This window comes from Brachyistius frenatus, unplaced genomic scaffold, assembly GCF_029030835.1.
Source record: "Brachyistius frenatus isolate BFR_SWC_R1_liver_20210118 unplaced genomic scaffold, ASM2903083v1 Contig_285, whole genome shotgun sequence".
In the NCBI taxonomy this organism is placed as follows: domain Eukaryota; kingdom Metazoa; phylum Chordata; class Actinopteri; family Embiotocidae; genus Brachyistius; species Brachyistius frenatus.
This window is the reverse complement of record NW_027210884.1, coordinates 102,311-115,234: the sequence shown is the minus strand read 5'-3', so window position 1 is coordinate 115,234 and position 12,924 is coordinate 102,311. Positions and strand designations below refer to the sequence as shown.

The following is a 12,924-nucleotide window of genomic DNA, read 5'->3' as shown; positions in this document are numbered from 1 at the left end:
TGAGTAGACACTTTCCAATAATTTACCAACATGTAAAAATTTGTATCCGAGTGTCAGAGATCTGCACACAGAACTTCTGTTTTCATGTCTTGTGCCTGAGGAGAAAAGACCTCGGCTGTTTTGGCCAGTTTTTAATATTGAACTCAATCCAGTTTTTTGGGATTACCTTTCTAAATCCGCCTTTGATGCCACATGCAGACAAACGTGGTGGCGGCAGCCTGCAGCACTGGCAGCTCTTAGACAGGATTCTCCAGCAGCTAGTCCTACAGGACGAGAAGGGGGAGGACCCGGACATCGCCCCTCTGGACAACTTCAGTGTTAAGAACATCATTCGTATGTAAGTGATAATCTCTCTACTCTCAATCAAAGCAGAGGTTACACAAAAGCAGACACACATACACCCTCACTGATGACGCTTTGTTGTAACAGCTGTTACACAGTATATTTCCTGTTCTGCTGGATTTATATGAACGTATCTAAACGTCAGGAATAAAGCTTTATGTGCCGCACTCTTTGTTCACCCTCTTCAGAAACAAATGTACTATAATTGATGATCCAGGCCGGTCATTTGACTGCCAACCATTACAACAGAGAGTTACTGTAAGCTCACTGTAGTTCCAGTTCTTCCTCCATGCCTTTTTAAGAGCTTCCCCTTATCTCACAAAGCTGTTAACACGATGCAATTTCTGGAAAAGCCTTGTGGTTAATGCATCCAATCAGCATCACTTCCAACTAAGATCAAAGCCTGGTATCAGCATCATGTGCTCTTAGAAGAATCGAAGTATGGCAGAGAAGCTCTTGGATATTTTAAGTTTTGCATCTGAGCTTTAGTATAGGAAAACATTTTCAGTAGACCAGTTTCAACACTCTTGGCCTTGCTGTTTTTTTTTTTTTATCATTATTATTATATTCATGCTATTGTGCCAGTGATAGGAGCGGTGCATGATTGCACAGGAAGGTGAAGGGATGTGAAGGTAGCAGCAGGGGGTCTCGGAGTGAATTGGAGGAGGCCTCGCTCCAAGCGTGAATTGGCATGAGAGCGGAAACCAGAGATCAAAGGGAAACTGCCCTAATCGCATTAAGAGAGCTGGTCGGCCAAGTGAGCCGTGTTGAGGTGCAGCATGCAAGAAACAACAGGGAGAAGTAATCATTTCATAAAGGAAAACCCAAGCATTGTGACTCGGAAGTAGAGGTCAAGGAAGACAAATTCTTTTCCAAATGGTCATTGATATTTGCTAGTTTTCATGGTCTTTTGAAACTAATCTTGACTTGTATTCAAGTGTCAAAGGATGACATTTGTACAGACAGTAGATTTGGTGTTGTTCCTTCCACCATCTGACTTCAGTGTCTCATTCTGACATGCTGTCATTCTTCTCTTTCACCATCTTTCTTCTCTTCCACTCTCTTCATTTTTGGTATGTTTAAACTAGGTTTACAATCAGGGATGAATGTGTGTAGTCTCAGTGGTGAAAGCACTATAAAACATTTAACTTTTAAGCCTTGGTCTCTGCTAGCTCTGGCTTTGTTCACCAATTCAGCAACCTATTATTTTTGTAATCAGCACACTTGAGGGTCATTATTTCCAGTAGCGTACAGAGAGTGAACTTGGATGCTGCGTCTGAGCTGGAACGGTCATTACTGTCCAGCATAGATCCATCACAGTGGTCAAAACTTCCCCCTCACTTTACATTACTGTACAATAGGCTTTATTGTGTTTCCAGAAACTCTCTTATAGTAAATTATGCTCGGAAAAAAGAGTGTATAAACTCAGATTTCCTCACGATATTGGCTTCGGGACCGAGGCCCTGACGGTTAACGGGTAAAAACATAGGGCTCGTGCCGTGATGGCCCAGAGGGGGAGGGGCACTGTAAAACAACTGTTAAAACAACTGAGAGACGAAGTCATTCATCATTTGCGTTCACCATGGCAACTGCTCTGACTACTCACACGTGGGCCTTGCCCAAAATTAAGACTCTTCTGCAAATCACATTTTTTTCCACAGCAATTCAAAGGTATTTATTTGACTACCCAACACAAAACTGATGGCGTCTTTTTGAATGAGTTGGTTCCACAGAGCATTACTGACTTTTTGATCAAGTTCAGACAGTTCTGTTCATGAACCTGAGGACTTTGAAGACGTAAAGCTGATTAATGACCAATTTGCTTGTAAACTGCCTTGCGGATTTCCTCGTGTGAGTTGATTACTCGCATTTATGTTTGAATCATCATCACAGGGAAGTTACTTTGTCATGATTAGCAATCGTACCTCAAACATTCCCTGTTCAATTGTTCCTTCTCTCATGCTTTCTTATAACTGTTTATATTGTGTGAGAAGTGACACTGAAACATGTCTATTCTCTCAACTTTAGCCATGGCTACAACCGATGCACAAGGTTTCACTTTTCAATCTCTCTTCATCTAAATGAATTCCTGAAAACCTCCCATTGATAATATTTTCATTTATATTTATGTCTCCTTCCTTTTTTTCATTCACACTTCATCATTAACCATTTATCACATTATATGACCTTACATTTGTATCCAAATTTCTATAACTTGTATAACTCCCTGTAACTCTAATTGCAGCCCAGCAGGATTTATTGAGCACTAATGTTGTACTATGGGGCTTGAAAGAGCAAACTGCATCAACCCAATCAATGCTGGTAATGAATTTGTGTCCCTCTCACAAAAAACAAGTCGGGACTTAGTGTCATGGATCAATGGGTGTCTAATCCAGTGATTCAGTCTCCTCAAAATGTTGTGGCGTGACTTGGTTGTAATGCAGGTGATCCCTATATGCAAGCTTTCTTTGCGAGGCTTTGCTCAATGTATCTGTTTGTGTCTGCTTTGTGTGCTCATTTGTTGTCTGCTTCACAGGTTGGTCAATGAAAATGAGGTGAAACAGTGGCGAGACCAGGCAGAGAAGTTCAGGAAAGGTAAGGCTCGTTTCTCAAATCTGTTTATTTAATGTAATTGCCTACAAATCACTATGTTCTTCTCTGTGTATTCATTTTGTTATACGTCACGTATTATACCTAGAATTTTTCACTAATGTTTCACAATCAGATCATGTAGAGCTGCTAGCTAAACTGGAGAGAAAAGAGCGGGAGTGTGACACCAAGACCCAGGAAAAAGATGACATGATGAAGACTTTGAACAAGATGAAGGACAAGCTACAGCGTGAGGGTGTGGAGCTGCGCTCGGCCAGGGAGCAAGTGCTGGACCTGTCGACGCGCATCAATGACATAGCTGTGAGCAGTGCTGCTTTTATTACTGGGGTACCATGTGACATGCAACACGCTGTACGAGTTAGTCATATTCTGCTCAGTAGTCATGTGGTGAAGTGTTTTATCTTTTGCATTCTTAAGAGACATTGTTACTAAATGTATTTTTTTTTCAAACTTTTGTACAGTTTACCTAAAGATCAATCGCCTCAATGAACAATGTGAAAGGAAAGCTACAGAATGTATTGATAATACTTGTTTGCTTTCTTATTGAAAATTAGTTCAAAATGGCAGTTTCGCTGTAGTTGTATAGCGTTTTTTTTAATGTTGACATCAAGAGGTTACAGGGATTTTAATGACATCCAGCTTTTGAGATTAAATGCCAAGTTTAAGTCACTCTGGACGGAAAGTGTTCAGTAAATACATGAAATGTGATGTTATTCAAAACATATAATAACTTACTTTCCATTTGTCCTTTAACAGGTGGGGAATGGGTCTTTCCTGCCTCCCCCTCCCCTTCCTGGTAGCCCTGTGGCTCCGCCTCCACCGCCTATGATGGGTGGCTTCCCTCCACCCCCGCCTCCTCTACCATCGAGCTGCCCGCCTCCTCCACCACCTCCTCCTCCACCCGGAGCGCCACCTCCCCCACCAGGAGCCCCTCCCATTTTTGGAGCCCCCCCTCCTATTCCCTCCTCATTCAACTCAATGAGCACCATGCGCTCCAAGTCCATCCCTCAGCCTTCTCATCCCCTGAAGTCCTTCAACTGGGCTAAACTGGGCGAGGTGAGCAAACATTATTGTACTGCTGTTGATTTCCACCACGCTGAACTATTTGTCTTTTTTCGGCTAACCATAGACATAATTGTCCAAAATGTAAAAAATAAAAGAACCAAATAAGGTAACATAAAGAGGACTTTAAGAGGGCATAGCCTTATGGCCCCACAGATTCTTTTTTTTTTTGTCATGATAGTATGATCAGGGTTATTCTGTTGAAAGTTGAAAGAGGGGCACTGTTTTTTGGCCGTGCAAACAGGTTGGAGGTTTATTCAAATGAGGCAGTACAAAGCTGATGGTATTTTGGAAACCAACATGTTTTGCCTTCAGTTCAGTAAATCAGCAATTCTATTTTATTCCTGAATTTAAAAAAAATACTGTTCTGTCACATTTCATGGCACGTAACCATCTACATTTTGACATACAGCAGAATTATGGCTAAAATAGTTGACTTAATGCCATCATAAAAAAAATGCTTAACCAAACAAATTTTCATTATTAATTTATTATTATCATATCATTGTAGAAATGCAAATGCATTTTCTGCCTCTGGCTGCAGATTTGAGGTTTTGTGTGTTCAGGTTGTGCCATTCTGAAACATCCAGACAACAAAACCCCCTTTTTCCATCTACATGGTGCCGTTGCCTAACTTAGAACCAGTTCCACGCATTTTGACAAGGAAAAGTGGTGCCAGTGACTAAAAGCTGGCACCAGCACCGCTCCACAACGTTGGTCCAAAAGTTGGAACCACTGATGCCAGTGGCTGTTGGAGAGCACAGTTACAGTCAGCCTTAATCACAGTTGAATCTGAATGAGGCTTTCAGGGGCACTTGAATATCCCACTGTTAAGTACTTAAAGCTTTAAAAAAAGAGACTAAACATGATTTTCCGGGAAACATCATTGTAAACGTTGTCAAGCAGCATCAAAAGCAAATTTGGAGTAGATTCACTCACATTGTGTGTTTGAGGACATTCACATGCTGTGACTATTGCACACTTAATCGACATACAGTCTTTTCAGTCTTTAGAAATACCACATGCTTTATCTGTCTTATGCAGGTCCTCCTGCTTAAGTGTCTTTGTCTACAAAGCATTTATGGGGAATATTGTTGGAGACTGAAGTCAGTACATGTTCCTCATTTTTATGAACATTTTATAACCTGGTCCAGTGCCGAGGTATTCACTACATGTTATATAATAGTTGCTTTTCAAACTTGGTGAAATACGGGCTAAAAGGCACCAGAGCAGAACTTACACCGTCACCATCCTGGAAAAGTGACCATTCATTCTTTGAGGCGTTGTTGTCAAATTTCACTGAGATTGGCACAGCGGAGCAATATCACTGGTCGAGGATGTATTCATTAAACACCACACCCTCTAATCTATATTCAATTTCAGCCAGTCACTGCACTTGCTGCACCTCCTTAAATCAAAATAGCATGTGCGCTTAGAGACATGTGTGTGTCCAAGACCCACCGCTTTGCACTTCATTGCACTTGCCCAGTTTCGGGCCTGGGGTCTTTTAGTATATTTTATTGCGCAACAAATTCAAAACATCTGTTCATCCCTGATTTGAAAAAGTATGGAAACACGGCAGAAAACTTAGAGAAGGTGTACCTTCAATGTCTATCTGTGTGTAAATGTTAACCCTTTATGTCCCTCTACCCCTTTTCAGAATATGATCAATGGCACCATCTGGAATGACATCGACGACCTGAAAGCTTTCAAGATTCTCGACCTCAAGGACATAGAGAAGATGTTTTCAGCATATCAGAGACAGCAGGTTTGGGTTACAGGGTTCTGGATACATGTCTACGACTTGCCGTTGAATGTGTGAATGTGTGTTTGTTTTGGCGAGCATGCACTAAATGTAACGACTTGAGTCGGAGTACGATTTTGGTCTTGATTCTTGAACTGTGTGTATTAGCCGAGAAGTGCGCGTGACGGGCTGAGGGGTGGGATGTTTGAAAAGGACTCTCGAGGGTGCCAGGGGTCTCGCTCCAGGCTAACATGAGCAGCTGTGCACTGCTGAATGCCTTATTGTAGAGATGCCACAGACCACAATCTTTGCTCTTGTAACTGCAGATTTGTGTGGGAACTGGGGAAACTGACTGGGTCTTCACGGGCTCATGAATCACGGCGACGTGAAGGAAACAGTTCGATTCGACCATTGAAGTCACGAGGAGTCACGATACAGGGAACTTTTTACTGACGCTCATGTACTAAAATAAAGAGGCTATTCATTAAATCACGTTGAACCAGGGACAAACTAATAGGATAATTGCAGCATGTGTGCCTTTGTGGTAATGCCATACAGTACATAGCAATTACATCTCTGTGCCACAGATTAATTGTACACCACTTGCCATGTGATAATATTGGGCGCAATTGCACAAACTGATATATAACACCGCTGTAAATTGGTTTAAGTGGAATGTTAATATGCTCTAATTAATTTCAAGTCTTTAAGGGAAATACATACGTATTCCTTTATAATGAATTCCACAGCCTTGCTTCTGACAGCAACGAGCACGACATTTCTTTTTAAGCTTTTATTGAAGCGTAATGGGTCATTCGAGGTTGTAGCTCACAGTGATTTACTGTGGGTATTTATTTATACAGAGCAGGTTTTTATTGGCAAAGGCCAGTAGTTAAATGCAGATCTCTATGGATGTAGCCACATAAAACCCCCAAGATCTTCCTGGCTTTGAAATCTCAATTCCATTTGGCAAAAGTGAGATTCAATTCAACTGGACAATATTGCGATGTTTGTACATGGCATACTTGCTTTTTTTGTACTTGTCACTGGTTTTCCTTTTTAAAAAGGGCTTTTGTTTACATTTGCCCTCTGTAGGATAAGTTACCACAGTCATTTTTCATGGTCTTGTTTTTCCATGTCAAGGCAGATGTAGATGCAATCAAAAGAATGCATTATATCAATCATGACCTATTTAAGAAGACAGAAACCAAACTAGGAAAGACTTTTTCTTTTTTTTTCACCTATGCAGCACAGACAGATTTCCTCCCCCAAAATAGATTCCATGAGCCCCTGATGACTTGGACAGTAGGCGATTATTGTTTTTCTCACAGAGGGTCTTCCCAGCTTCAGCTTGTAGTGTGCATAGTAGTTGTAGTTCTTTGCTCTAGCCACCACCTTTTTTCTGCTTGAAATGCTAATCTTTGCATGTTTTTTCAATTTTTTTTGTTTGTGTCTCTCTGCACTTCTCCGACTGTCTGGGCAGGAGCTGCTCACTAACCAATCCTTCAAACAGGTGAGTTCAACATCTTCCAGCATTTTGACCACATGGTTACCTACTGCGTGTCTCTACCACCTTCTCTTCGGCAGTGCAGCAGCCAGACATACAGAACAGTTACTTTTATAATAAATGTGTTATTGTCTCTGTTGCTGCTATTTTTCTGTTAAATCTTCAGATGTATGATCTTAGTTTTAAAGCTAGATGATGATGTTAGCAGAGAGTTTACCAGCCAAATAGGCAGAGGTTTAAAAAAAAAAAAAAAACTTACTTGAAAGGACTTGGATTTTCTACATTCATTCATCAGGTGGTCAGAAACATGATTTTAAATGAATGCTCGTGTTTTGCCATACTTAAAGACTTTATTTTCACCACCATATGAAATGTAGACTGTAGACGAGACAGTTTACCTTGATGGAGGTTCCGAAAACCCAAATGGCACATTAGTCTTTGCCATTGTTGCCTTATTTTTCATTATCATCCCCATTCTTAATCATTGTGTTGAATTTAAGTGCAGCCACTCAGTTGTGAAAAGTCTAACAGTTCAAACACCTGACCCCATTTATGCCGCCGTTCTTTAATAACTGTTAGAGAAGATGAAGGGACTAGTTTACACTTACATGGGGTTGAGTGTGTCGGCTGTACCCAAGCTGTCAAATTTGCTTTTGCTCACGTGGGCAAAGAGGGCTTTGGCAGGTTTCAGTGAATGGGAGTTGTCCCCCTAACCCACTGCCAACCTCAGTCTGCTGCCAGGCACCGTGGGTCAACACGGGCATGGAAAAACGACACACTTTCTTTACAAGCCGCATCTGTTTTACATATGTCATACTCAGCAGCCTGAAAAAGGCCGTTTTCTGGCATGCAGGAAACCAACTCGGACCATAAATAGAATGTGTTTAGCATGCAGCCCCGGCCGGTTTTCTCAGACATGTATTCTTTCCCCTTGTGGACTTTAATACTACATGTGTGCGAAGCTTTCTAAAACATCTGACTGGCTTGAATGGAGTTTTCCTGTTCCTCTGAGAACTTTATAGGTCTGCCTGCTTTGTGTTAGTAGTGGTGACTCAACCAAAAAATCTCATCCACCGGGACCTGCTTTGGATTTTTAGTGACATTTGGGATCTTTTTTTTTTTTTTTTCACACACCTTCCCAAACTTAATTCAGGCTTTATATTGTTTAACAAGATGTGCATTATGGCCTCTTTGGAATTGATGCAAGCCACTAATCATCGCGATCAGTAACTGCAAAAACAGGTCAGGGAACTTGATCTGAGGTTAACTGGACTGTTTGGTTTGAGTGCAGCTGTTCGGTTCTTCATGGTAACAGTGATTAAACAACAACTTCAACAACTGGCCTTAGTTCTTTTAGATTTTGTAATCTGCTCTAAATCACCACTTTGTAAATGCTCTGAAGGGGTTTTGTCTGTCAGACAGATGTGAGGAGGAAATGTTTCATTGTGCAGGCTTTTGCATTTTATTTCAGCACCATGTTGTAAGCTTAATCTCTTTTTCTGTGTTAATCTGTCTACAGAAAGAGACGGGATCTATGGATGACATATATGTCAGCACGCGGAAGGTGAAAGAGCTGTCGGTCATCGACGGCCGGCGTGCACAGAATTGCATCATCCTTCTTTCAAAGTAAGTGTGATTCCTTATGCTTCATCGCGCCATCATTAAACAACTGGTTACCATCTGTTAATTAGTTTATAAGTAACAGCCTGAGCACAGGCTATGATAAAATATATGACACTGCATCCTTTAGGTCAGGGGTTAGAGCTGTAATTTAGTGTGGAGCTGGTGGAGGCTAGTGCTTCTTACATCTTCTACCAGATGTGTTCTTAACGGACACACAAGGACATCTGTCAAGTATAATTGAATTACAATCCATGTATTTTTTTTTAACTGAGTCATATGATGGACAGAAAGCATTGTCCAGGTGAGGATGTATCTCAGGAAGTAGTGTTCAGATTTCAACATGAATTTTGTCTATTATTAAATTCAGGTCTACTCTCCACATTAAATAATATAGATTGAATTTAGACATAATTTACCCCGTTCCTGAGGGGCTATGAGTCCCGCTACATCTTAACCAGGATCAATTGTCATCATTTAAGATCCACTCAACAATATGGTTACCGTGTGCATGTCTCCTAATAGTGATGACTCTGTAGAGAATTGGAATCCTAACCCCTCTCTGCAGATCAATAAACAGGCTTCCTGACCCCTTTGTGTGTCTGACAAAACAGCAGCATGGTCCCTGACCTCACTCTCATGTCAATAGCAAATGACCCTGGGGTACAAACAGCACCCAAATGGGGTCAGCAGCTGGTCAATATGACTTTAATGCACAGACCCAACAACAGACTTATTGATCACAACTCAGAACATGTAACACTGATCAGATGCACTGGAAACAGCTGGCAGTGCTCCTGGGGGTTATCACTGGTCCTGACTTGCATTCAGAGTATTAGTGGCAGTTATAAATGTATTTTTCACTGTTGTGTGTTTGTAATGTAATGTAATTGGAATAACTATTGTCTTACTTTCAGGTTAAAAATGAGCAATGAAGAGATCAAGAGGGCCATTCTGGAGATGGATGAGAGAGAAGAGCTTGCCAAAGATATGTTGGAGCAGGTATGGTTCAGTGTTTGATGAACGATCATGTAGACATGTAACAAGGCAGGGTAGTAGCAGTCTGTTGGGACTGGTTTGGTCAGAACGATGTGTATGGGTTTGCTTGATAGTGAAAGAAAAATCAATGTTATATTCATCAAAAACAGGCCTCCAACAGGTCTGATGAGTCAGCACTTAGCTCAGACAAAGTGATACTACAGATTTCAGTTATTCCAAACAAGACAGCAGAAAGTCAACAATCTTTTAGTGTATGATGTTTGTTTGTAGAAAAATATTTGTAGAAAACTAATTAATAGCAGAATTTTTAGCTTGTTTGGTACTATACATGTCAGTTTGCTCCACAGGCTACTGCATTAACTTTTGGATTAACATTGTCTTTGCAGCTGCTGAAGTTCATCCCAGAGAAAAGTGATATTGATCTGTTAGAGGAGCACAAACATGAGCTGGAGAGGATGGCCCGCGCTGACCGCTTCCTCTTTGAAATGAGCAGGTACACAGGAATACATTAATGTAGAACTTTAGGAAACAGCATTGGTGTAAAGTTAGGTATCCGATTTCTGTTATCTACTACTTTTTTTGTAGTTAATGTTTAAGGAGTTTACTTTGTAAAAAAAGAAAAACACTGTAATAAATATATGCAATAATGCAGATGTATTAGTTTATGGCTTTATGTCAAAATGGAGGATTTCTAGAAATATGGAGATTTTGTTCAAAATCGAGACATCAGGCAGTCAAAACATAGATCATAAAATGTCGAAAAGCATGTCTCTTCAAAAAGAATGAGCCTCTGAAGCAGCAAAAGGACGGTAGTTTTAAGGACAAGCTTGAAACTTTAGGGTGATTCATCATGCAGCTGAGAAAGGAAGTCAGAGCTGCCCTTGAGGACTGCAATCACATCAGACAGCAGAGAGACTTTTTAAATCAGTGCCTTTTCTCCGCGCTCCATCCTTTCTCAGAATCTGCACTGTTTGTACAAGATAATTAAGCCTTTTCATTTCCTTTAGTGAAATATTACCCTGTCCACTTTCTTTCCGTTTGACCGCATCTCCTTTGGTCTGAGAAATACATCTGGGATTTAGTTATTTCCTTTATTTGCTATTTAATATCCCCTGTCCCTCTATGAAATTCCCACTCCCTACTTTGGTGAACTTTTGGGCAAGTTTAATATACCCATTTGTCAACTCCCCAGCTTGATGGGAGCCTATTGGAAGATAAGCGCAGTGAAAACTGAGAGAGGGAGTTTTTGTACAATTGGGTGACTTCTTTGAACTTATTCTCCCCCGGAGACAAATGTAACTTACCTCCCTTTCTGTTTTTTTCTCTTCCTTTTCTTTCTTCTCTTCATCAGAATTGACCACTACCAGCAGAGACTGCAGGCTCTATTCTTCAAGAAAAAGTTTGCGGAGCGCTTAGCTGAAACCAAGCCTAAGGTTGAAGGTAAGGACAAACACCTTGGAGGCCACTAAAACCAGCTTCTTGCGATTGCTTACTGAAAGGATAATATTCAGTACTTGAGGAGTTTGAGCTCCAGTGTTGCCCCAAAACTTTGGAAAACACATCAGGGAGCCACATGGAGTGACCATGAACACAAACACTGTAGTTTATTTTGACTCCACGTACTGTCCTGCTGCCGAGTGATGTTTGCTAAAATAAAATACAGTAACCAGCTGTTTCAGGAAGTTCCCTTCATAAAATGAAACTTGGGCTTGTGTTTAGTCCTTCAGAGGTCAGACAGTACTGATGAACTGATGTTTTGGTTTTAGTCTTTTCATGAAATTTGTTGACAGTAGTAAAATATTGTGTAACAGCAGCTTTTTCTTTTGAATGGAACAAATATTAGTCGACATCAGCTTTGACTCTGATCAAAACAGCTCCCTTTTGGCGTGGGTTCATGTCTTACCCAACAAATGGAGCAGAAGATTATATTTTGGAGAACATTATTCAGGGCATGACACATTCAGTTATGTACACGGAGGCAAAAAAAAAAAAAAAAAAAAAAAAGTTTCACACACTAAAAATATCATCAGCTTTGAACACTTTTACCAGGGCTTTCCGCAATCCCATTTTTGTATTAAGTGTGCACGTGTGATTGCATGGTGAGAGTATATTGGCCCTGTGGAGTTTTTCCCTTGGAGCCAGCTTCCAGGTTACCAGGGAGGCTGTTTTGGAAAGCTGGCTAGAGTTGAGAGGGGAGAGCGTCTCTTGTAAATACTGCAGTTCACTTCAAAGGCTGAGGCAATAGGCTTACAATGAGGTCCTTAGACATGTGTGTGTGCACATGCGTGCACAGGGTGTGGCATGACTGAGCTGTCATAGTGTCAGTGTGAGCCAGAACTACATGAAAGACACTTCTCTGCTGGCCTGAATGCTTTTCTGGGCTTTGAGGAGCACATCACATCATTTTTGCCAGCAGTATTTTATCTGTAAACAGACAGAGTTCTGATTGACAGTTTAGTCTTATGCATGCTGCAGAGTTTTTGTCAGATAATCTATTCATTCTAGCCTGAGATCAAATAAAATTAATCTCCTGACGTACATTGCTCGATGCCAGGAATGGAAAGAAAGTACGAGCAGAGGGATAATCCTGTGAGTTTGAGTGTTGACTCAAACCTCCAGAATCCCTGTTGCTGGATCCAAATATTCCCAGACCGCACTCTTTATCGATGCCTGTAATAAAGTTCCCATCCCCTTTTCTTATTCATGTTACTTTGTCACATACTCGAGATGAGACTATATTTTCCTGGACCACCCAGCATGTTCAATAGAAGCATTTCTGAAGATGGTGCGGTGTGTAGCAGAACACTGTCAGCAGAGCCAGAAGAATAGTTCCAGAGCTGTATCTCTGCAGAACGAACTGTAACAATAACAATATGAATATTCTTAATGATTTTCACATTCACACTGAGGTTTCCTCTGTGGAGAGGGGGAACCACCTGCGCTCTGCCAGACAAGTCTGTTCTCAGGGGAAAAGAAACAGACAGTGTGGGGTTACGTTTGGAACATTCCCTTCCCCCTGCTGTTTTATGGATGGATGGGA

General features: G+C 41.0%; 1 protein-coding gene across 3 annotated transcripts in view; it reads left to right on the top strand.

The window, feature by feature from the left end:
• Positions 1 to 12,924, top strand: part of daam2 (dishevelled associated activator of morphogenesis 2) — a 97,675-nt gene that overhangs the window by 72,253 nt on the left and 12,498 nt on the right. For 2 of the 3 annotated variants that reach the window (XM_069722307.1, XM_069722308.1), the window contains exons 11-21: positions 199 to 337; positions 2,371 to 2,394; positions 2,879 to 2,937; positions 3,068 to 3,252; positions 3,709 to 4,008; positions 5,675 to 5,782; positions 7,242 to 7,271; positions 8,785 to 8,891; positions 9,803 to 9,887; positions 10,271 to 10,377; positions 11,236 to 11,324. In XM_069722307.1, coding sequence (XP_069578408.1) covers positions 199 to 337; positions 2,371 to 2,394; positions 2,879 to 2,937; positions 3,068 to 3,252; positions 3,709 to 4,008; positions 5,675 to 5,782; positions 7,242 to 7,271; positions 8,785 to 8,891; positions 9,803 to 9,887; positions 10,271 to 10,377; positions 11,236 to 11,324 — 1,233 coding nt within the window. The remainder of the gene's footprint in view (positions 1 to 198; positions 338 to 2,370; positions 2,395 to 2,878; positions 2,938 to 3,067; positions 3,253 to 3,708; positions 4,009 to 5,674; positions 5,783 to 7,241; positions 7,272 to 8,784; positions 8,892 to 9,802; positions 9,888 to 10,270; positions 10,378 to 11,235; positions 11,325 to 12,924) is intronic. The other variant, XM_069722309.1, reaches the window with a different exon arrangement.